The 26,418-nt window shown below is 38.6% G+C and overlaps 1 protein-coding gene across 1 annotated transcript in view; it reads right to left on the reverse strand.

Annotated features, from left to right (window-relative positions):
- The window catches only part of NLK (nemo like kinase), a 164,653-nt gene that overhangs the window by 17,996 nt on the left and 120,239 nt on the right, over positions 1-26,418 (reverse strand). The window contains exons 4-7 of the mRNA XM_019423819.2: positions 11,612-11,718; positions 10,050-10,135; positions 5,970-6,179; positions 2,578-2,679 (exon numbers count right to left, since the gene is read on the reverse strand). Coding sequence (XP_019279364.1) covers positions 2,578-2,679; positions 5,970-6,179; positions 10,050-10,135; positions 11,612-11,718 — 505 coding nt within the window. The remainder of the gene's footprint in view (positions 1-2,577; positions 2,680-5,969; positions 6,180-10,049; positions 10,136-11,611; positions 11,719-26,418) is intronic.

Consider the following 26,418-nt stretch of genomic DNA (forward strand, 5'->3'; position numbering starts at 1 on the left):
AATCCAAATGGCTACATACCAATATACTTGTGTGTGGGTGTGTATGTGTCTTCCAATCTCAGGTCTAAGTGGCTGTAATGTGAATGGAGATACCTTTAAGCAGTTGCTAACAGGCCAAGAGGCATGAAGGATACGCATCATGGGCATAAGGGAAGGGGTAGAGAGTGGGAAGGGAAAAGGCAGAGTCTGACTGATGGCTTAAGTGAAGAGCTTCAAGGGTTTGCTAACTTCTCTTGAGAGTAATGGTGGTATAAAGATCTACTAGCAAATGTGGATAAAAACCTGAATTTCCATACTGGGGGAAAAAATGGAATGAAGTAGTATGCTAAGTTTATTTACATTCAATTATATACGATATACAAATCTACCTGGATTAGTGTTCAATGCCCATGAACACCTGATTCAGGAGACCATTTCTGGCACTGGTTATAATAGTATCTAAAGATAAAACTTTAAAGTTTTGTATAAAGTGTATCTAGCCTCTGGGTAAAAATGGTCTCCTAGTTTGTTTCCACCCCACTAGTCTCTTCAAAACCAAAATATTCTAACAGCAAGACTAGCCAGGGCTACCCCTAACTTTTACTGTGGAGTTCTCTTAAGAGCATCACTAATCTTAATGATAAACAAAATAATAAACTCTAGGAGGCATTACTGTTAAGAGGCCAATTCATGCAAAAATGTATAGGAAAAAAATTCTGCTTAACATCTTAACCTATTTAACTGGTTAAATAAATATAGAACTTTAAATTTTTCTTTCTCCCCTCCTTCATTTTAGACAATAATATATTTATTATTTTTGTATTTAATTGAAATTTCTAGGTTTTTACAACTAACAGATTTTTATTTTTATTTTTTAAAGTTTATTTATTTTGAGGTGGGGGTGGAGGGGAGGCAGAGAGAGCGAATCCCAAGTAGGCGTCGTGGCATCAGCAGAGTGGCTTGATCTCACGAACTGTGAGATCACGACCTGAGCTGAAACCAAGGATCAGATGCTTAACTGACTGAGCTACCCAGGCGCCCTGTATAACTAACAGATTTTTAAAATTTCTAGTAGGAAAAGGACTCACTTGCCAGGAATGCTCAAAGGACGGCAGTTGCTTTTGGTGCAGTATGTTACATTTTCCAGCTGTTCTAGAAGGCAGGCAGGAAACTCCTTAGGAAGCCTTGCTCTCTCAGCTGCTGTTTAGCAGCTCTGACAAAGGATTAATTAGCTGGCAACCACTAGCAATAGTTAAAATTCCTCTAGAGTTGGAAGAGTGGCACCAGGGTATGTGATCTTAATCACATTTCATTACTGGCTACTTTTAGTCAGGAAAGACCTAAAGAGGTCAGTAAAAGAGGAAAATTATTTTGCTAGTTCCAAGGGCATATTCACCATGAGGTATTGAAAAATTTCTTTAATATTCCTGATGACGGCCAATAAATAGAACATAATGGATCTTTTGGGTTCCTTATATTAATACAGAACCTTTCTCTAGGTTAAGACTTACTGTGTGCTTTTCTAAGAGAATTAGGACCCGAAATTATTTCATAGTTTATAAACTAAATGCAATAGAGGGATGTAACCGGCAGGGGGCTATTTAAAATCCCAGCATCTACATCTCTCATCTCTATTTTTCTAGTTCGGGCTGGTTTTAGAAGAGAACGCACTTTACCCATTGCCCTTTATGCCTGTGAGAATGGAAGCTGTGGATTCACACTGGAATTACAGAGAGAAACTGCCAGGGGAAGGCAAGGCCTTGCTTAAATGTCTGTTTGGTAATCTGAGAGGAGCGTCGAAGTCAGTCTGCCATTTGGTCATTCAGATCAATCAGTCCTGATGATCCATCAGATCATCTAAATGCCCAATTTAAAAGAAACCAAGGCAGAGCCCAGGAAAATTAGTTGCTGAATCTTCTTGTTCAAGCCTCCTCTTTTCTGTTTAGTTTGCTGCTCCCGAGAAAAGTATTTTCCTTGCTCACTCTTCACATCATTAAGCTGTTCTGTCCAAAGTGGATTAGGAAAAGTGCTTCTAAAAAATGCTGCTAAACCAACAGGTGGAGATAAAAGCCGTCTTGTCTTCCTCAACAGTGACTTGTCTGGTTATAAGTAATATTGATCAGTACAAATCTGGCGATCTCTCTCCATACTTCTTTTCTAAAAACATTTACATCTGATTCTGTGTTAGTGGAAAGAGTACAGTAGAAATAGCTTCATCCTCGTAGTTGGAGTAAGAGGTACCGAGTACTTTGGCTCAGTATTTAGAAAAGACATCTTGATGTACATGTACGAGGTATGGCTCTGGAGTGAAAGCTCCACCCCAGTCATTTTCCCAGACACATCAAAAACTAGGAGACAAAAAGCCAGGGGTCATTTAGGTGCTACACAGTATTTATTTTCTCCTAAAGCATTGGGGATTATGGTATTTTATTTAGTTTGACAAATATTTAACATTTTCTTATTTATGACCATGACATAAAAAATAAATAAAACCCGTAAGTAATGTTCTTGTTTAAACAGTCTTAACTCATTATTCTGTCGGAAGAGAAATCCTGCCCAGATGGTTACCAAATACAGATCCCCACCCTATCATGTTACCTGTTTATGAGGACCCCTGAGTATGTGTGCCTTAGCGCCTTCACAAGCCGTCCTCATTGCTTCCAGTGATGGTGTGCCCAAAAGATCCGTGATCAAATCCAACTACAAGGAAATATGAAATACAGATGGATATAGTAAGATCTCATGGAAACAACTCCATTACTCTTCAATCACTCAAGGCCAAGGACCTAATTTGGAGGGAAAAAAACACAATACCACCTTAAGGCAAATTCCAAATTAACTGATAGGAGCCCCTATGTTCACTTTCTGGACTACTTTTAAAAGGCCAGAATATTTTTATTAGGAATCCAGATGACAGAAATGAACTATGTTTCGGCAAGCATGGCATTCTAAGGCTGTAGTAGTTTAGGAGTCTGCATCTACCTACTCTGGGTCTTGATATCATGGTATCTATGATCCTTGCAGAGGTGAACTGCTCTTTTGCTCCTGGCTAATGACTGTTCTTTTCAAACAGTTAAAGAATGGATTCTGATGCTTCCAAAGGATTCAGGCTCATCAAGGAGCTAATCCATAAATCAGGCAGCTATGATTTAGGAACTACTCAGGACATTCACATCTGAAATGAAAGCTAAGCTATTGATGTGTGGGCCAGAACACCTCATTGACATTCTAGGTATGCTAGAAATCTCTTACACTGGCAGAAAACTGCGGTTCTTAGAAAACTATAATACTGAACTTTAAGACCACATTTAGTTAGCAAAGCACAATAAAAAATGGTCTTCTCACAAGTCTTGGTAGGTCGGACACCACCTCCACAATTTTCTGTAGTGCTAAAACTCTTCCAACTTCATAACCTAATTAGCAATAATATGTCATTTGGATTCTTCCAGGACGGAAAATTCCTACCTACAGAATACTTCATTTTCTGGTACTGGGATTGCCAGATATAAAGCACCATTTTATTTCCTTTTTTTTTTTTTTAATGTTTATTTGTTTTTGAGAGAGAGAGAGCCCAAGCAAAGGAGGGGCAGAGAGAGGGAGGGGGACAGAGGATCCAAAGTGGGCTCTGTGCTGACAGCAGTGAGCCCGATGCAGGACTAGAATTCATGAACTGGAAGATCACGACCTGAGCCAAAGCTGGATGCTTAACTAACCGGCCACCTAGGTGCCCCTAAAGCACCATTTTTCTGCACTTAACAAAACTATGAGGTCTATATAAGGATCACTGTCCTCCAGGATAATGGGGATGATCAAGTAGCTTGTTTTCCATAAAAGATCTCTACACAAAGCCTTTTGGGAAAAGTGTGTTGGTGATACTTATGGACCTCTAACTACCAACCTAAAGGCAGAAGAAAATAACTGGCTCATGAGAACAAATGGAAACATTCAGAAAGTTGTCTACAATGGGTTAGATCCATGGATGAGAAATATTTTTATGCACTGTAGCACCTAGGGTTTTCATTTCTCAAAGATACAGAGAAAATGCTACAGAAAACAACTACTTCCATTTAGAAGTTAGCCTCTTTTCTTATTTTAGATCTTGACTTCTCATACTAAAATACACTGATGATAGATAGTGTTATCTGTTACTGGCTACATCATGCTGGCAAATTCAAGACACATGCATTTCTCTAGAAAATAAGGTATCTGAATCCCAGGCCAGTTGCTGCATACTTTGTTTTACACACACACAACACACAACACACACACACACACACACACACACACACACACACACACACAGTCTTTTCAGTAGCAACCCAAGATCCTGGTTCAATATACAGCATTTGAACACCTTAACTTTTATTTAAGCTTTTCTGTATGGCAGCTGCTTATGTGCAGACATGATGGTCTTACAGGTAAGTCCATTAAAATCTACTCTCTAAAAAAATCGAATAGTGAAGTGGGTACTGTCAATAGTACCCAACATTAAAATTATATATGACAATTTTTTATCACTAGGATCAATTTTTAAGATGGAAATTTGATAAAAATAGACTTGGAATGTTTAGCAGAAAAATAACTAAATGCTGATCATAGCATATACAGTTTCTAATGTATCAGTTAATTCTTTGTAGAAACAATTCCATTTTGGGTCAGGTGCATGAATTATTTACAAAGATACTCAGTAGTCAGGGTGATCTCTTACAATGCGATCAATCAAATCTCAATACTCCCTTGCTCAAAACCTTCATACCGCTTTCCATTACAATTTGGACAGAATAAAGTCCAAAGTCCTTATCAGGTCATCACAGTCAGGCGCTCTTTCTCCCTCCGACCTTGTCTCCTACAAGCTCCTCCTTGATTGTGCCATCCCCCCAACATGCCACACTTGTTCCTGCCTCAGAGGCGTAATTATGTGGGTTGTCCCTTTGCCTGGAACACTCCCAATATCTCGCTCCCCCATTTCACTTGAGTACTCCTCAAATGTCATCCCTTCAGAGAGAGAATCCTTCAGCACTGCTCTGCTCCACTGTCATCCCCTGGTTCAATTTTTCTTCACAACATTTATCATTATTTAGGTTTATGTTTATTTGTAGACTTTATTTTCTGTCTCATGTGCAAGTTTCACGAAGGCAGGAACCAACCTTGTCTTATTTACTGCTGCATACCTATCATCCTGGCATAGCACCACTCTCGCAGTTGCTAACATTTGCTGAGAGCTCACTGTGCGCCTGGCCGCGTTTCCAGCTTTATTACTTCATTTGATCTGCACAACAGTCCTCAGAACCTTCTAATTTGCCTAAGAATGACTAGACAGTAAGTGGCAGAGCTAGGACTAGAACCCATCGATTTGATTCTACAGCCTGAGTCCATCATTGTTACATTATTCTAATGCAAACTTTATGTTTGCATTGTTAAAATTTATGGATAAAAAATACTTAGGAATTATCGCAAGAAAATATGATAATGAATTAGCTCTTAGGGCAGATAAAGTATCACGAATGGGTTCTTAAAACTACCTTTTAATAAGCTTCTAATGTTCTCTGCCATATTTAAATATTGTAGCTCCAAAACAAAGGTTAGAAATGTTTCTAAATGTTCAGATTTAAGGAAATCAACACTTAAAATTTATATTCTAAGCATAAAGAGTAAGTACATTAAGCCACCAAATACATTTTCAAGTTGGACGCATTCAGTTAGAAAGAACAGAGACAATCTAACAACTGAAGATTACACCTGTGCAAATGGTTACATGCATCGGCGCAAGTAATAAAGCCAACACTCCCTCTAATAGGCCGGTAAGTTACAAAATGAATCTCTCTGTAATCTTCAACTTCATAACTTTTCTGAATTTTAAGTGAACCCGAATTTGCTAAAAGCAATGCAGACAGTACAACGAATAAGCCCAGGACATGTGTGCAAGGTGGTTTTTTCCTTTAAATCTGTAATAGAATTGAAAGCTACTAAAGCCTAAAGTAAAATCATACCTGCTGAATGGGACTTTGTGCCTGAAACAGTATTCTTCGTCCTAGTAGTTCTGCAAAGATACATCCGACAGACCAGATGTCAATAGCATTGCTGTAATGACGACTGCCCATCAGGATTTCCGGAGCCCGATAATACTGAGTAACAACTTCCTGAGTCATATGACGGGATTCATCTAATTCCTCCACTCTGGCCAATCCAAAATCACAAATCTAAATAGAAAAGATTATCAAAATATTGTTAAAGAGACACATGTATTTACAAATGGTAAAGTAAAACAAAACAGCCAAAAAGTTAAAATCTTGATAGATCTCCAAACTCAGAAGTTTTCAATGATACAGGTAGGGTATATTTGTGTCAATGCATAATTTGATCTTATCGGTATAAGAGGGGGGAAAAAAGGCTCAAACTTCCTTATTTCTATATAAAATGATGATATTAAAAATATTCTTCTCACTTTTAATGTCTTTTCAATTGACAACTAAACCAAAAAGACAGCTCAACGCACATTTCTAGGTTTAATGTAGAAACCAAACTATGTATTTTCAAGGCTTCTTGAGGAAGTATTATAAGAAAAAAAAAAAAGAGCCAATCTTGAAGACTTCCTGAACTATGTTCACTCTCATTACAGAATACATGTAGTAAAATTTCTTTAAATCAAACTGAGTCCTAAACTTCACATGTATCTATTTTTAAAATACTAATGCACACTCAAATGTGTGAATATGTCAAAATGTGGCACACTGTAGGATACCAGTGCCACTAGGTTCATTCTTTTCTTCGTGCCGTAAATATTTAACTTAATGCCTCTCAAGTTTTGGACAGCATGCTGGAACCTGGCGACACAACAGTAGATGAGGAAGATTGGTTAATTTACATGCAGACTGAAAAACGAATCTTTTCCTGTTACTTCTGTTTACTGAGAGGCTGCAGTTGCAAGATGAGCTGTTAGTGGACAACAGCAGTGCCACCAATGGCAACTTCTGCTTATTTTCAGGAATTAAGACTTTCTTGAAACTAGGCAAACAAAACAGAAAGGGGGAGCACTAAGGCTAAGACAAGAAGTAATGGTCTTCCAAACTTTAGCACTCTCACTGATTAACTTCATTGAGTCAGTGTTAGAAGCGACAAAATAACACTGTTCTAAATTGAAGTCCCAGCCTACGATTTTATTTGAAAAAAGGGTCTGACAGCTAAAAAAAAAAAAAAGTTGGAAAACCATAGCAAAAAGGAAACAAAACAAAACAAAACAACAACCAAACTATAAGTTGCTTATCGGGGCACCTGGGTGGCTCAGTCGGTTAAGCGTCCGACATCAGCTCAGGTCATGATATCACAGTCTGTGAGTTCAAGCCCCGTGTTGGGCTCTGTGCTGACGGCTCAGAGCCTGGAGCCTGTTTCAGATTCTGTGTCTCCCTCTCTCTGACCCTCCCCTGTTCATGCTCTGTCTCTCTCTGTCTCAAAAATAAATAAAAACATTAAAAAAAATTAAGTTGCTTATCAAATCCTCCCAAAGACTAGGGTTCAAATAACACATAATATTTAAAATGCCATGGTGTTTTAGGATATCTTTTAAAACAAAACAAAAACCAAAGAACTTTAATCCATTTTCCTATCATTCTTGTATTTAGAGTCAAAAAACAAAAAACAAAAAACAAAAAACAAAACAACAACAACAAAAAACAACCAACCACCCACTGGACAGAAAATATTTTGTTATAAAGCAAGTCCCTTGTTAAAAACATCAGTCTGGAGTCATTTCTGGCAATTTATCTGGAAGACAAGCTAAACCCAAAGTAAGAAGTTTATATGATCAGATAGCCAAAAGGATAATGAGATTTCCAACAAAATTATCCATTTTGTGCTTAATAGGAAATAAAATATATTCATAATATGAAAGGATATAATTTAAAAGAAATGTTTTATCATAATTATTTTTGATGAATTTGTACATTTGAGAAGGCAGAATTAGTTTGTCCATAGCTTGACATTCCATTCTGGGTTTTATTTTTATTTTTTTATTTTAGCGAGAGAAAGAGAGCGAGAGAGAAAGAGAGAGAGAACGAACCTTAAGCAGTTTCCACGCTCAGTGCAGAGCCCAATGTGGGGCTCCATCCCACGACCCTGGGATCATGACCTGAATCGAAATCACGAGTCTGATGCTCAACTAACTGAGCCACCCCAGAAGCCCCCTAACCATTCTGGGTTTTAAAAGTAGGCAGCTTGGACAAGTCAAAGGAACAGGGCACAATTTCAATTCATCCTGATCTGTGTATTGGTTTATTCATAATTGACATTTTCCTCTAGTTACTCATTTATGTAGCCAGAAGTTACAATACCATTACTAATGATTTTAAAAAATAGACTTCAGGGGCGCCTGGGTGGTGTAGTTGGTTAAGCCCCCGATTCTTGATCCCACTCTGGTCATGATCTTGTGGTTGGTGAATCTGAGCCCCGCATCAGACTATAAACTGATGGTGTGGAGTCTGCTTGGGATTCTGTCTCTCCTTCTCTCTGCATTTCCCTGGCTTGTGTGCTCTGGTGCTCTCTCTCTCAAAAATAAACATTAAAAAACTGTTTTTAATGGATTTCAACCAGGTAATGGCATCAAGCATTCTACACAAAATGCTTTGTGAAATTCTCCAACCAGAAACCAAAACAAGAAAAAACTGGCATAAATTGTCATAAAACTGATTTGGCCTGAACGGAATAAAGAATTCTTAAGTTTTTTGTTTTTTTGTTTTTGTTTGTTTGTTTTAATTACAATGAGGGTTGTGGGAATAGGTTGCAGATCTCTTCAAAAAGGGGAAAGGTAGCAGGGGAATGAACTCAATGACCTATAGAAAGAATATTTACTTCAGTGGACACTGGGGACAATTAATTTCTCTGTGGAAAGAGACTGCACTACGACACTAGTTGTTTTCAGGGAAATTATGAAAAATAGTTAAAAAAATCTTTCCAGAGTTAAATCAGAAACAGGTCTTGAAGGCTATAATGGAGAATTTTATCCTAAAGCAGTATATCATACCAGCTTTTAAAGAAAATTGGGCCACAGTTTAAAGAAAGCATTTAAAATACAAAATTATATTCATTTATATACTTGCTTTTAATATTTAGTTTAACTGCCATCAAACTAAGTAACAATGACAGCTTGATTACTTATAAAGCAGGCAACATTTAAAAACCAGTTTTTTTCAAATATATCGGTTGAAACGTTAACAATATTTACTGCAGACTGAAGCACCATGTAATACTGTAGCCACTCACAAACTAAACGGAATTTAAATTTGCTTACACAGGATGGCACAGCTCTAGGCAGGCCCTTATCTCTACCTTCTATGATGGGGAAGGTAGGGTGGTTCTCTTCCTATCTAGGAGCTCCATGAATACATCTCTCTGTTGGAGGCAGGGAGATGCACATATGTGGATTTTGCAATTGGTGAGCCACTCACTCTAACAAAAAACGGGCAGGGGTGAGGGGGTGGGTGGATGGAGACACTGGGGGAGAGTAAAATGGAAACTGATGGCTTGAGATTTTGGAGCTACTAACTATAATTAATCCTGTAATCAATACCCCCTCAGAGGAGGTAGCAGGATTGGCTACTATACTGTCAAATACATTTAACCCTTTCCTGGCTTAGTACTTTCACTTGTGTTTCCACTTCCCTACTTTACTACCTCAGTCACGCAGGGTATAAAAGTGCTACAAGTTTCTTAAAAGCCATACTTCATTCTCATATAAACATCTTACTGGTTTTCCAATATTCCTTTTGATGTGTACTTCTTTTAACAATGGAACAACTGAAAAAGAAATCACCTTCTCCATCTTCTTTCTGGTCATATTGTAATTCCAATTTCAGTGTTTCTAAAACATATGCAAGCTATCATAAAGAAACCATGAGTCAAGACTACAAATCTGTTACTGTGGCCATGACTAGTGACATTGCTAGGGAAACCTGGGTTCTTTCATTTTTGGCAAAGCGATGAAAACAAATTTAACTCTTTCACAAAAACACATTGCTCTTAATCCTGCCTTGACATTCTGAATTTTTCTCAGATACTCAAATAAACTGAAAAGCTACCTTTAGAACACAGTTGCTGTTCACAAGGAGATTCCCTGGCTTAATGTCTCGATGTAAAATGCCAGCTGAATGGAGATATTTCAAACCTGAAATAACAAACGGATTTAATTGCAGATATTTAATTCCTTTCGCTCAACCAATGATTTGGGGGGAAAACCACAGAAACAGAGAGTACAGGATTTAAGACTGTTCTCTAAATGATGGCCTAATAAACATTATTAAAAGCTAGACTTAGCCCTACCTCAAAAAACCTGTAATTTTGCGACAGTAAAATAAAGTGTCATCAAAGGCTTGCACAATCTACAGATCATGCCTATAATTCAAAAGATGATTTAGGTTTAAATATAGATAAGCTTTTCAGGCACTGGAATTAAAGCTGACCATACGAACGTCCTCAAATTGCTCCTAGGTGTGGGTTGGCCACTGGAGCTCTGCTGCTGGTACCGTCACCCTGTGATTCCCATTACCCACCGGGGAGCCTTTCCCAGGGCAGATTTTTACTGGGAAGACAAAAGTCAGCAACCTGCCCAGGTCTGTCAGTAGTATTCTCCACCACTGAGATTCGAGAGGGTAATAATTAATTACTTTACAATATTTCTGACACCTTAAAAGACCGAGGGTTGTAGCACTGCTAAAAAAAGGTCACAGCTTCAAGGCTGAGTCTTCTGAACAAAGTACAGTAAATCATGTATTTTTTTCAAGTGTAAAAAAAGATCCAGTATCCAGTATCTTTATTCTGTCCCCCACCACAGAATGTCAACAAATCCATAGAAAGTGAACATCGTGGTTTTAACGTTGTGCTTTCATTCTGTTGTTAAGATGCTTTTTAACCTCTATAAAGAATGTCTGAATTCTATAAATCCTAGTGAGGGAGGGGCAGGGGGAGGATATTTTACTAGGTAAGGAAGCTGTTTCAGCTTTAAACAATTAATTCTCCATTTGTAACAGCAAAATTCCAAAGGACACACCTGATGGCCAGAAGAAGCTCCATCAATGTCGGCTCAAACTGCCTCTCCATCAGGTTGGTGCTCTCGAGTGAGCCAGCCTGAAGAATTATTTAGCTGGCTGTTTCTCAGTCTCCTTGATGCTCTGGCTTTAAGAGTCATTTTGTTTTTCTAGAATTGGACTCAGGTACACCAGCCAACACTTTGATCAGGCTTATGTACTGCTGGTTTGAAGAATAAATGTCTGGATGACACAAGTTACTTTTTAATTGAGTTATCTGATGCCAGTCACATATCCCTACTAAAGGCTGTTTAGTGGAAACTTTGTGACAGACCACGGGGTTTGACAAACCCTCTTGCTTATTTACTCCCTAGATTAACCTAGTCATGAATTAGGGCTTTCTCTTCCATCACTGAAAATAAGAACCATTTGGCCACCCTTAAAAAAGCCTCTTATTTAACATCAAGCATAGAGAATATTATATTTGACCTTGGTCAAAAGAAAAAAGTCTTTAGGGAAGAAGAAAGCCTTGGGAGGTCAGATTAAAGTTCAAATGAAAAGCAAAACATTTCACATATACAGTGACACTACCTTTTTCTTCACAAAGAAAAGCTTACCTCGCAAAATCTGATAAAGAAAAACTTTGACATGATCTGAGCTGAGTGGTTGAGGAGAGACGATAATTTTATGTAGGTCACTCTGCATCAATTCTGTGACAACATATCTTGAAGTTTTAAGTTAAGGAGAGTTCAGAGAATTCAGCCCCAATCCCCTCAAAGTAGGCGCTAGGTCTAAAGAATAACTTCCACTCTTAAGGCTGGAGAAAGTTTAAGGAAAGAAAGCTTCTAGACAGTATGACAAAGGTGAGAATTCCAGCCCTCACAAGATAAAAAATTGCCAAAATTGAAGAATTTACCATTTAAAAGTTAGCAGACATAAACTAAGTGACTCCTCTATAATTAGCATTATAAAAGAAAAATAAGGGTAAATATTTTTTAAATTAACTTTTTAATTCCAGTGTAGTTAACATACAGTGTCCTATTAGTTTCAGGTGTACAACACAGTGATTCACAGATTCTACACATTACTCAGTGCACATCAGGATAAATGTACTCTTAATCCCCTTCACCAATTTCACCCATTCTCCCCTGTAGGTGGGGACAGTTACCTCCCCCTCTGGTAACTGTCCTCTATAGTTAAGACTCTTTTTGCCCCCTTTGTTCATTTGTTTTATTTCTTAAGTTCACTATGAGTGAAATCATAGGGTATTTGTCTTTCTCTGACAGACTCATTTAACTTAGCATTATATTCTCTAGAGCCATCCATGGTTGTTGCAAATGGCAAGATTTCATTCCTTTTTATATTCGATTATATACATTGCATACCCATTTATATTCCATTATATATATCACATCTTCTTTATCCATTGTATATCACATTATATTCCATTGTATATCCATTTATATTCCATTATATATATCACATCTTCTTTATCCATTCATCTATCGATGGACAACTTGAGTTGCTTCCATAATTTGGCTATTGTAAATAATGCTGCTATAAACATAGGGGTGCATGTACCCTTTTGAATTAGTGTTTTTCTGGTTTTTTTTTTGGGGGGGGGGTAAACACCCAGCAGTGCCAATCCTGGATTGTAGGGTATTTCTATTTTTAACTTTTTGAGGAACCTCCATACTGTTTTCTACAGTGGCTGTACCAGTTTGCATCCCCACCAACAGTGCACCAGGGTTCCTTTCTCTCCACACCCTCGCCAACACTTGTTGTTTCTTTTTTTGATTTTAGCCATTCTGACAGGTGTGAGGTGGTATCTCATTGTAGTTTTGATTTGCATTTGCCTGATGATGAGGGATACTGAGCATCTTTTCATGTGTCTGTTGGCCATCTGTATGTCTTCTTTGGAGAAATGTCTGTTTATGTCTTCTGCCCATTTTTAATTGGATTATTTATTTTTTGGGTGTGACGTTACATAAGATTTTTATATATATTGGATTCTAACCCTTTATCAGATAGGTTATTGGCAAATATCTTCTCAATAAGGGTAAACATTTTAAATGACAGCCAGGCCAGGAAGAATGTGAAGATCAAGGAGTCTCAGTGTCTATTCAGACATGTTACTGGAGCATCCTGTGAATCCAAACAAGAGAGGGTTGGGGGTCTCACCCTAGGCCACCAAGGTACCAATGGAAAGGATGACAATCTACCCACCAACTGTGGCTTAAGTTACTTTATAAAGTATAATACTCCTAGAAATGTATAAAACGATTAGTTCAAATCCAAGCCTTCCTCCAATCTTAATAATTTGTTTTGTTATTTAACTTTTTTTTTTTTTTTTTTACATTTATGCCTCCCTTATTAAATTTTAAGCTTCCTATGCTTTTTACTCTTATACCTTCAGGGTTTTGTTCGATCAACACATGGTCGATGACCATAGGCTGGAGCATGGGGAGAAATGAAGATGTAGAATTCAACTCTTGTGAATATAACTTTTGCTGTATCTAGAATAGGACAGATTCAGGTCTTACTCCTACCCACAGTTAATGATTCATTACAAATCTGGGTGAATTTTATGATTTAAATTTAACCTTCCTTAAGACAAGGGGTGAGTACCTTTGACTTTGGGAGATTCCTACAGGCTTTAAATTCTTCCGATACCTCGTGAAAGTTAGTTTCATGTTGTGGGTTAAAACACTAAGGCTCCCCTACCCCTGTATAACTGAAAGCAGGAACAGGCAAAAAAAAAAAAAAAAAAAAAAAAGAAAAAAAAAGAAGAAAAGAAAAGAAAAGAAAAGAAAAGAAAAGAAAAGAAAAGAAAAGAAAAGAAAAAAAAGCATAGCTGTTACTGGATTGCAGAGTTATTTTGCTTTCTTACATAGTTCTTCAGATCCTACCTTTCTTCTTCCAGAGCGAGATTATGAAATCTTTTTTAAGGACAACCCATCTGACACCCCGTAAAACACCTTTTGTGCCAGTACTGACTGTCCCACAGCTAGTCCTAGAAGATATAGTCCATCTTAAGGGGCAGCTGTAGTCTTAGTGTGCTTAGCATGAGCTATAAATGAACTAAGAGGGTCCAGGGACTCGTGTTTTAGCATTTACATGCTCACTGTAAGGGTAAATGCTAGGCATAAAAAAATAAAGATGAGGGGCGCCTGGGTGGCGCAGTCGGTTAAGCGTCCGACTTCAGCCAGGTCACGATCTCACGGTCCGTGAGTTCGAGCCCCGCGTCAGGCTCTGGGCTGATGGCTCGGAGCCTGGAGCCTGTTTCCGATTCTGTGTCTCCCTCTCTCTCTGCCCCTCCCCCATTCATGCTCTGTCTCTCTCTGTCCCAAAAATAAATAATAAAAAACGTTGAAAAAAAAATTAAAAAAAAATAAATAAATAAAGATGAGAAGGCGTCTGCCTTCAAAACTTACAATAATTTTTTTTAAAAGTGCTATTAGGCTTTGGTTTTTACTTTTATGAACTTTAAAGACTCTTGTAGTAAGTGGTCATTATCTGGGGAGAATGATTTAAAAACACTTCTAATTTAACGTTTTAGCAAAAACAAGTAGTAACAACTTGAGAGTAGGGAGGAGAACTAATTGATAATGCTTTGACACACAATCAAAACACCCTCCTTGAAACATTTAGGTCAAATGGCTTCTAGAACACCTGACTGTTGGCTTTTCTTCTCTCTCACTGGTTGTTCCTTTTCAATCCTCCTTTGTTTTCTTCTCCAATTACTTAATGTTGAAATGTCCCAGGGCTTGGTCCTCTTGTGTTTCCACACGCACTTTCTTGGGCAAGTGGATCCAATCCTAAGACTTTAAATAGCATACTTGCAGATCACTCCCAACGTTGTATTTCTAGTTAATCCTGTTTCCTTAAGTCCAACCCCGTTCATCAAACTGTCTACTCATCATCTCCTCTGGATGTCTAATTGACATCTCAAACTGTCCAAACATGTATTCTCCATCTTTCCCCCACCAAATCACTTTTTCTAGTTGTAGGCTTTCCCACAGAAAACTTATTTTTCCAGCAAGCTGCTCACACCACAAACCACAAACCTTGGAGTCATCATAGATTTCTCTTTCTCTCTCGTTCCACCTCCAATCCATCAGAAAATCCTGTTGGTTCTTTCATAATTTAGCCACAGAATTAGACTACTTCTTATCATGTCCACTGTTACCTCCTATGGCCCAAGACCCCTAGATTTCTAACACACAGGAGACAGAATAAACTTTTGACTGTTACATTTTTATTTTGTCTATACACTGAGTTACTTTATTATATAGATAACATAATTTTTAGGGTTTTTATATTCTTAGGTTACTTTTACCTGAGGTTTTATTAATCAGATTCTTTCCAAAGAATTATATTCTACTCCATAATGAAGATTAGTGAGGAAATGAGATTTAGCATGCAGAATTTCCTAGGAACAGTTTTCAGTGACATGTTAGAATTGTTCTATAAAATGATACATATCAGTTAAATTATGGTATTATTACCAGGTTTAGATTTAGATTTTATTCTTAATAGCTTATAAATTTTTACATTTATTTAATTTTGACAGAGAAAGAGAGAGAGAGAGAGCGTGCAAGCAGGGGAGGGGCAGAGAGAGACACAGAATCCAAAGCAGGCTCCAGGCTGTCAGCACAGAGCCTGATGTGGGGCTTGAACCCATGAACCATGAGACCATGACCCGAGCCGAAGTTGGATGCTTAACCGAGTCACCCAGGCACCCCTTACATTTTTTTCTTTAGTTTTAAACACACAGAAAACTTGGAAGAATTAAACAGTGATCACCCATATATATATACCCACCACCCAGATTCTATATTTAACAATTTGATTTAGTACATGTTTATCCATGGCTCTTTCCATTCATCAATTCACCTTTTTTTTTGGGGGGGGGGTGCTGCATTTCACAGGACAATCTTTTTGAATGACAGCCAGATTATGTCACTCTTCTGCAAAAGCTTCTTTCATTTAGAGTCAAAGCCAAAGTCCTTAAAATGTCCTTACATGGCCAGAAATGATCTGGCGTCTTACTGCTCTGACCTCCTTTCCTACCATTTTTGCTATTTTGTTATTCTCTAAACATGTTAGACACACTCTGACCTTTGCTCTAGCTGTTCCCTCTGCCTGAATGGGCTTTCCCAGACACCCTGGCTAACTTTCTCACCTCCTTTGTGTTTTTGCTCAAATCTGATCTTTTGAATGAGGTCTACCTTGACCACCCCAGTACCGCACCTTGCATGCTTTATACAACAGCTATCCCCCTGCACATCTCTACCTTTTCTTTTTTCCCTTTAGTACTTATCCTCCATAATTTACTTGTTATGTTTATTGTTTGTTGGCCTCCCCAGTCCTGCTCCATGAGGACAACAAGAATTTTTGTCTGTTTTGTTCACAAGTCCATCCCAAACTGTCAGAAACAAATGCCTGCATTACAGTTAAGTCTCCTATAAACATCTGTTGAGTACATGAACTAATATATACTGAGCACCCACTAGATAAACAATACTCTACTAGTATTTTAAATATATCATCTCATCTAATTTTCATGGCAATCCTACGAGGGAGGTGTTAGTACTTCCAATTACAGATGAGGAAATTGAGGCTACCAGAAGGCACGTAACCTATCTAAGGTTACACAGTAGTAGAACTCGGTCTTGACTATGTTTAAGATCGTTTCAATGGCTGGGTTTTATCTTCCCTTCTTTTTTTGAGTTATATTTTTAAAAACTGTAATAAAATATACTAAATGTTTACTGTGTTTTTTTAATAGAAGAATTTCAGTTAATGAATGCAGAAGCAATGTTAGATGAGTCAAAAAATAAAGATTGCCATTTTTCAACGTCTATGGTATCACGGATACAGGCATCGATTATCAATGGCTGTTAAAACCATTTGAAAGGGATGAGACTGATCAGCATCACCTCAAATCACCACTCAACCTAGCAACACTTAATGTGGGATGAGATATTGTATCTCTATAAGATGCACACCACTGCCCAGAAAGTATTCAGGTCTTAAAAAAAAAACCTTGATAAAACGAATCCTCTAGCTCTAATTACTAGTTTACTAGAAACACGGAGAATAAAAGAGCAAGAGACACCATGAAGAAGCAATCAGCTAAACACAATGTGGATCATTCTTCTGAAAAAATTTTTCCAACAAATCAATGACAAAAAAGGGGGGGGGGGGTTGGGTAGGTGAGGGGAAGAGAAGGTAGGAATGTTTGGGATAAAATAGTCTCAAGAGATGTAATAATGAAACGCAATATATGGACTGTGTTTAGAATCTGATTCAAACAAACCTGACTAAAAAAGTGATCTTTGAGTGGGATGCCTGGGTGGCTTAGTTGGTTGAGCATCTGACTTTGGCTCAGGTCATGATCTCATGGCTCATGAGCTCGAGCCCCGCATCAGGCTCGGTGCTGACAGCTCAGAGTCTGGAGCCTGCTTCCGATTCTGTGTCACCCTCTCTCTCTGCCCCTCCCCCATTTGTGCTCTGTCTCTCTCTCAAAAATAAATAAACATTAGAACAAATTAAAAAAAAAAAGATCTTTAAGGAGATCAGGGAATAGTATGGAATTAGCTAATTTTATTACGTGTGATAATGACATAATAGGTTTTTAAGGCCCTTATCAGTTAGAAATGCAAATTTAAGTATAGGTAAAATAATTTGAAGTCTAGGATCTACTTAAAAAAAATACATTTATTTATGGTTGAGAGAGAGAGAGAGAGGGAAGGGGGGGAGAGAGGGAGAAGAGTAGGGGAGGGGCAGAGAGAGAGGGAGAGAGAGAATCCCAAGCAGGCTCCACGCACAGCACAGAACCTGACTTGGGGCTCAATCCCATGACCAGGAGATCATGGCCTGAGCCGAAATCAAGAGTTGGATGCTTAACCAAGCCACCCAGGTGCCCTTGAGATCTACTTTAAAATACTTTCAGCCTTCCTTTCCCTGCCCTCAATAAAAAGGGAAAGAGGGTGAGATTGGCAAAATGATGAGCAACTGCTGAATGTGGGTAGCAGGTAAATAATAGTTATTATACTACTGTCTCTACTTTTCTGTATTTTTGAAAATTTCCAAAAAAGTTTTTAAAGAAAACCTTCATTGTATAAAACTAGAGAAATACAAGAAAGCCAAGGAATAGAAAAATGACCCAGAATCCTACCTCTTTGAATGAACCTATAACATCTTTGTGAAAAGTTGTACATGCATACACATATGTATATTTAAAATTGGGACTGTAACATAAACGTGGTGTTGCTGCCTGTTTTCTTAATAAAATACAGCATTTTCTCCTGTTATTAAATATTCTTAAAAAATTAAAATTTTTTTAATGTCTATTTACTTTTGAGACAGAGAGGGACAGAGCGTAAGCGAGGGAGGGGCAGAGAGAGAGGGAGACACACAATTCGAAACAGGCTCCACGCTCTGAGCTGGCAGCACAGAACATGATGCGGGGCTCGAACCCACAAACTGTGAGATCGTGACCTGAGCCGAAGTCAGATGCTCAACCAACTGAGCCACCCAGGCACCGCCCCCCCCCCCCCCCCCCCGCAAATTTTTTTTGACAGAGCGTGTGCAGGTGCATGCAAGTGTGTGGAAGGAGCAGAGGGAGAGGGAGAGGGAGAATCTTAAGCAGGCTCCAAGCCCAGCGCAGAGCCTGACAAAGGGACTGATCTCATGACCGCAAGATCACGAACTGAGATGAAATCAAGAGTCGGGACACTTAACCGCCTGAGCCACCCAGGTGCCTTGTTAAATATTCTAATGAAGCAGAATTTTTATGACCATATAGTGTTCAAATGAATGAGTAGAATTCATTTAACCAACCTATCGTTGTTGAAAACCCAAGTCATTTCTAATTATACTTTAAGCAAACCTGAGATAAACATCACATATCTATGTATCTATATCTTTATGTGAATCGGATTATTTCCTAATATATTCCTTTAAGTGGAATTATGGTGTCAAAGCAGAACATATTACATACGCTTCTTTTTCCCATTTAAAATATCTTGTGAACATCTTTTCATGGTAATCCAGTTCTTTAATATAATTTTAGGTACTTTAAATAGTATTCCATCTTATGGATTATGTCATGACTTAAGCAATCCCTATCACTGGACATTTAGGTTATTACCGTTTGACTGTAATGTGGCTCTGTGGGAGGGCTTAGAGCTTTACAGTTTTGTGTCATAAGGGGTCTTCGATTATGTATATAGATCCTTTCTCTTGGGTTAATCCATTTCTCTAGAGAAGTCTTCCAAATTTCTGTCTTAGAAGGCACAGGCCAGGCTGCCAGGTTCTGTAGGAGTTGGGGAAGGGGCCAAAGACACGACAGCTCAGCTCATGCTGTCTCCAGGGAATAAAGCTTTGGTTTTCTGCGGGATAGGAAAAGAGTTATCTGAATCTTACTATTTCCCTCTTGTATGCACTGAAAATATTTTTCCCCACTAGGAAATCTTTTTGTTCTCTATTTCATCATTTCCACCCACTAGGAACTCTTTTTTTTTTTTTTTTTTTTAACGTTTTATTTATTTTTGAGACAGAGAGAGACAGAGCATGAACGGGGGAGGGACAGAAAGAGAGGGAGACACAGAATCGGAAGCAGGCTCCAGGCTCTGAGCCATCAACCCAGAGCCCAATGCGGGGCTCGAACTCATGGACCGCGAGATCGTGACCTGAGCTGAAGTCGGACGCTCAACCGACTGAGCCACCCAGGTGCCCCTAGGAACTCTTAATCATAGAGACAAGAAAAAACTTCTATTGGCACCATTAAGCCTTAATCAGAAGTCCCAATATTCTTGAATTGGTTCCAGAAATATCAAGGGGCAAAAACAAAGAAACATTACACATAAAACAACAACAAAACAAAAACAGAAACACTTCATAACTGCTATCACTGTATTAAATGTTGTCAACTTGAGAATTTTACTCCAGGAAAAAAAAAATTCCTAAAGACAGTATGAAGCACTTATCTGTATGGGATGTCAGGCACGTCTGCTGAGTTTGACAACTTTTTGTTCCTGCGAGGATTGAAAAGTTCTTGCATGGAAGTAGAGCAGGTTATATTCTACTCTGCCTTTCGTATCTACAAAACTGGGAGCCAAGTTGTGATGCCAGAATCTTTACTGTTAGTAGTGACAGTTGGTATGCATGCAAGTAGCAGAGAGAAAACATCTAATTTTCAAGTTATCGGGTTGAATTCATATTGCTGGCACTTGAAAAATCTTGCTTTGACTTATAAAAGGAATAAACGATACAAAAGCCAAAAACAGAGAGTAAGTATGAAATAATGTCATATGCTTTCTTCTAACAGAGACTACATTTTCAAAGAAAGGGGAAAAGGAAAACACTGGCTGGCTGGAATGGGTACTGCTCTATAACCAGATATTTTAGAAATAATTACTCATTTCAGAAAAAAATTCTTACATTTCATTTAGCATTATAAAACATGTATTTCCTGATCAAGGTGTTGTTCACCTTAAATCTACTGGATTTGAACTGACAATACTGGACCACTTTTGACCAAGAAAAACAATGTCATATGGTTTAACCCTACCTAACACAGAGCAAAGTATTACCAGGTCAAAAAGCAAGGCATTCAAAATGAATATAAAGCATGATTTCAAATGGTAAAGTCAATTCTTCTCTACTAAGACCACATGCCTATTATGTGTATAATTTCTCATAAAATATAAACTAGAGGGTATTCCCCCTGTTAAACACAAATGACTAGATTACCACGCCCCTGTCCTCAGGATCTGTGAACTTGAAAACTCTTTCATTCAACTGCCTGTTATAATACTTAAGAAAAGAGAGGGTCGCCTGGGTGACTCAGTCTTCTGGGCGTCTGACTCAGCTCAGGTCACAATCTCATGGTTTGTGGGTTTGAGCCCCGCATTGGGCTCTCTGCTGTCAGCACGGAGCCTGCTTTGGATCCTCTGTCTCCCATTCTCTCTCTCTCTCTCTCTCTCTGCCCCTCCCCTGCTTGCAAGCACACACTCTCTCTCTTAAATAAATAAACATTAAAAAAAAAAAAAAAAGGAGTATACCTCTGCTGAAGATGACAAGCTGACTTAAAAGAAAATGGGGTAGAGCACTGAGTAATGCAGAGAATTGCTGAATCACTATATTGTACACCTGAAACGAACATAACACTCTATGTTACCTACATTTGAATTAAAATAAAAAACTTAATAAAAACAAAAAAAAGCGAATGGGGGTAGGTTAATAAACTTAAATTAACCGGAAAGTCTAGGGCAAAAACCATACAAAGCTCCTGTCCACCTTTACCATTTTGCTTATTACCTCTGTGCAGAGATGCTTTCCTCTCCTCTAAAATCTTTTCTATTTAAAGTTTTTTTAATTTATTTTTGAGAGAAAGAGACAGAACATGAGCAGGAGAGGGGCAGAGAGAGAGGGAGACACAGAATCGAAGCAGGCTCCAAGCTCTGAGCTGTCGGCACAGAGCCCAACGTGGGGCTCGAATCAACGAACCGTGAGATCGTGACCTCATGACCGGAGCCGAAGTCGGACGCTTAACTGACTGAGCCACCCAGGCGCCCTTCCTCTAAAATCTTTTTAAACATAAAAGACTGAAAAATTTTAAATGTATTATTTTTATAAAGTGATTAAATAGGCTACTCTGCAGAGAATAAGTTTTATCAAGCTTTAGTTTAGCAAAGTAAATTCTTCAGGGGAAATACATTTTTCACTCCACAAATAAAGGAGTTTTTTCCTCACAGAAAACAAGCCAACAAACAGGCCAACCTTTAAAAATTTGATTTCTCTGTACAATACAATTCCTGAATTTGAAGATTTAACAGTATAGCTTCAGAAATTTAGAAGCAACACACACCACTTTATGATAAGGTTTCTGCTTTGCTCCAGCAGAAATTCTCTGAAGTCTCAATCCCCAGCATAATGTCTCCCAGATGTCTCAACTAGTTGCCATGCCAACTAAAGCAGCTTAAATTAAATGAGGGCCTGAAAAAGCACCTGCATCTCTCCAGGTCTGTTGCGCATTAAATAAAGCTCTCTTGACAGGGACTCAGAGGTGCCATTAACTTGAACAGCAGCTATCTGATTATTGTTTCTGAGTAATTTAATGAGGGTCTCCAAACAAGAGGGAAAACAGGGTACTCTTTCCCTCTCTTGGTCCTTCTAAATGGGACAGCCTCTCCAACAGCTGGTGTACCCCCTGGGTCAATGACTCTGCTATGGCCTCTTAAGTTACCTTTGGGTAAAGATAAAATATAGGATTAACGTTAGCATGTTCAGGAGAATATTAACAGATTAACCATTTTCCCCTATTAAAACTCATCGTTAAAAACATGATCATAAAAAACACCGCACGGTATGCCAACCTCAGAGTGATTTGAACAGCCCTGTTAGAAAATAAATTGCTGCTGATTGCAGCAATTAGTTAACTAGCTCCGCAAAATATGGATTTCAAAATGTACTGATTTGCTTCAGAAAAATGAATGATGCAAATTAACAATTATAAATTCAAGGGTGGGGGGGATGCTGCTCTGATGCCTCGGGTGCCCAAGGGAAACAACGGTGTTTCCACGCTGTTTTAAAGAGCTTTTTGTTGCCGATGTTGTTACTATTGCTAATGTGGACATTTAGAAGGTGATTTTTAACGGGGTAGAAAACAGTCCTTTTGCTGCTTTCTCAAATATTATTAGCCACCGGGGTATATTAGTTAATAGAAATAAAAACTTGGCCAGAGAGGTTATGTGATTTACCCAAGGTCACATTCTATGTATGTGTGTAAAATGCCAGAACTACCTCTGGTTTCCCAGCTCTTGGTCCAGGGAGTCTCGACCCCACCAACCTGGTTCCCATAGGAGCCTTCCTACTATCATTCCCATGTCTTACCGACGAGTATCATCACAGAATGCAGATTACTTTGAAATAAAGAAAAGCTGACTTTTTTTTTTTTTTTTGGAGAACAAGAGTGAGCAAGAGAGAGCGTAGGCTCTAAATTCCAATAGCTAGAGATTTAGATCTTTAAACATGTGAGGAAACTGGGGCACCTGCCTGGCTCCGTTGGTAGGGCATGCGACTTGATCTCAGGGTTGTGAGTTCGAGCCCCACATTGGGTGTAGAGATTACTGAAAATCTTTAAAAAAAGATAAATGCGAGAAAACCATCAAGATTTCTTTAGCTTCTACTGAATTTCTAAATTAGATGCACATTCTAATTGGCAATTTGCCTCTATCTGTAAAAACACATACATTTGGTTTCCTTAAAATGGTTTACTTTAAAAAATTATTTTTATTTTTTTTATTAAAAAAAGGTTTATTTATTTTTGAGAGAGAGAGAGAGCAAGCAGGGGAAGTGCAGAGAGGGAGGGAGACAGAATCCCAAGCAGGCTCTGCATTGTCAGCACTGAGCCTGATGCAGGGCTTGAACCCATGAACCGTGAGATCATGACCTGAGCTGAAACCAACAGTAAGACGCTTAACCCACTGAGCCACCTAGGCATCCCTAAAAAAATTGTTTTTAAACACATGAGAAACAATACAAATAAAAGCAATTAACACTTACTGAGTTCTTACTATGTGCCTGGCACGTTCTAAACACTTTGAATTATCTCAAGGAATTCTCACAACACAAGTCACAGGCTATTATTATAAAGAACTAATTGTTCTCTTTGTGATTCTGAGTCTTTCCTTTTGGAAGAACTGAATCCGAAGATGTCTCAAGTAATTGCTCAAATGCACACAAGTACTCTTCTTCATTTCTTCTAGCGCCTGAATTAGTCTTAGTTCTGTCGCTAGTAGGCCAGAGCCTCAAGTAAGAAACAACCCTACAATTTGCTGAGGGATTATCTCAGTTTGCTGAGAAGTATTTTGAGTCTCCTGTATGCCACTTTTAACACAGGTCACCTCATTCAATCCTCCTAGCAACCGGGGACTATTCCCATGTAACAGATACAGACTGGGGGTGAGGAATGTCAGGCCAACAGGCTAAATAATTACACCCCTTTTGCCAACAGAAAAATAAGACAAAAGTTAAAAAATCACAGAGGCAAGTTTTTCTACCTCACATTCTTTGCCTCTCTTTCCACCTCCTGAATATTCCACTTCCTTCAAGTCTTACTCTTCTTACCCTTCTTTAGTCAAGTTATAAAGCTAAAATTGATATTCAATAGATATTTTCCAGTACCTGTGAATCATATATGCTTACTTGAAATAGCTTCTTGAATAGCTTCATGTTCCCTATTAATTTCTTTAAATAGAGGAGAACTTAAATTAGCGTATGTGTATATGTTAGCCTATTACTCATATATATGTTCACACATATATATATAAATATAAAAATAAGAGGAATCCCTAGCTAACATACTGCGTGTGGGGGCTGGGCTAGCAGCCCTGGACAAGAAATGGGAGGGAAAAAAAAGTCTGCATTAGAGACTGCTAGAAATATAGGCCAGGCCTTTTGGTGGGCAGGCTAAGTTGAAAAGAGAAGTTTGAGGGGCGGCTGGATGGCTGAGTCAGTTGAGCACCCAACCCTTGATTTTGGCTCTGGTCATGATCTTACAGGTTGTGAGTTCAAGTCCCGCATCGGGTTCTGCACTGACAGTGTGGAGCCTGCTTGGGATTCTCTCTCTATGCCCATCTCCCATCTGTGTGGTCTTTCTCTCTCTCTCTCTCTCAAAATAAATATATAAACTTAAAAAAAAAAGGAAGAAAACATACGTTTGGGAATCATTAGATACGGTAAGAAATAATCTGTACTTTCTATTAAATGAAACCTGCCACAGATGAGATACTGATTTTGCTTTTGGTTATAATCTCCCTTTGCACAACATTTTTCTTTTTCTATTAAAAACATTTTTTTCATTTCTTTCCTTCTTTTATTTGAAAATCCTGGATACTGAAATTATGGAAGTATGTTGCCAAGAGTTGTAAGTTCAACCTCAACATCATGACACTCTTTAGAATAATGCACATCACTGTCATTAGCAGAGTTTTTAGTGCATTGCACCCAAATTTAACATGCAGGACACACTGCTCGACTTCCCCGAAAGTTGCTGAGGATGAAAATATGCTCATGAAGGACAGAGACCAAAGCAGGAAAAAAGCAAAAATAAGGAATCTTCTAACATTCCTTAGAAGAAATGAGGTGGGAATATAGAAGAGATACCAGAAAGGCAGACAAAAGAGAAGTACTTATGACTAAAACAAGTTTTAGGGTGCCTGCGTGGCTCAGTGGGTTAAGCGTCTGACTTTGGCTCCGGCCATGATCTCATGGTTCATGAGTTCTAGCCCCACATCGGGCTCTCTGCTGTCAGCACGGAGCCTGCTTCAAATCCGGTTTCTCTTTCTCCCTGCCCCTCCCTGGCTGCTTGCATACACACTCTCTCTCTCAAAAAAAAAAAAAAAAAAAAAAAAACATTAAAAAAACCCCACCAAAACCCAACCAGTTTGGGGCACGTGGGTGGCTCAGTCGGTTAAGCATCCAATTTCAGCTCAGGTCACAATCTCGCGGTTTGTGAGTTGGAGCCCCACGTCCAGCTCTGTGCTGACTGCTCAGAGCCTGGAGCCTGCTTCGGATTCTGTGTCTCCCTCCCTCTCTGGCCCTCCCCCACGCGTGCTCTCTCTCTCTCTGTCCCCAAAGTAAACAAACATTAAAAACAAAAAAACAGTTTCCCACAATTTTCTTTGATGCAAAAATGATTATGGGCAAGAAGAACAGGAAATTCATCCAGAGCCTGGCAGTCAACTATACCCTCAATGGTAGGACTCCCTGACCCCTTGCTCCAATTAAAACAAATCTGTACCATGATCAGTATTTGCTTGACCCACCCATCCCTATGATCTATTTTAGGAAGTAATTTAAGACTGCATGATAATCGGCCGCATGCCAGAAAACCTGACTACTCCAACTGTCAAAGGTAATTCTGCAGAAAAAGCTACACGATCACCACAGAAACAAATGCTGACACCAAATTCTGACCTTCAATTAGGAGTCAGATGATTGACTCCTTTTCTGTTTTTAGGAGGTCATGATTATTCAAGCAGTCTCAGAGGCTACAGGACTGGTGCCAGCAGCATCTTTGTGTAACCATCATCATTAGCATCAATAAATACCGACTGGGCACCAAGTGGGTGTAGAGAGCTTGCTAACTCCATGACAACACAGAGAAAAAAGATGGACGAATGCAAGGCAACATACAAGAGGTCAGAAGGGACTGAGATGAGCTGTAAAAATCAAGTAGAGAAAACAAGGAAGCGAAAAGATTTTTAATGTACTGTACATGGCCACAGAAGCTTGACTGAAAAAGAAAAATCCTTATTGAGAAAAAAAAAAAAAGCTCCTATTTGTCGAGAGTTTTCTATGTGTTAAGCCCCCAGCTTTAAATTTACTTAGCCTCATGTACTCTTAATTG

The sequence above is a fragment of the Panthera pardus genome, unplaced genomic scaffold (genome assembly GCF_024362965.1).
Source record: "Panthera pardus isolate Hobbes unplaced genomic scaffold, ASM2436296v1 HiC_scaffold_3, whole genome shotgun sequence".
In the NCBI taxonomy this organism is placed as follows: domain Eukaryota; kingdom Metazoa; phylum Chordata; class Mammalia; order Carnivora; family Felidae; genus Panthera; species Panthera pardus.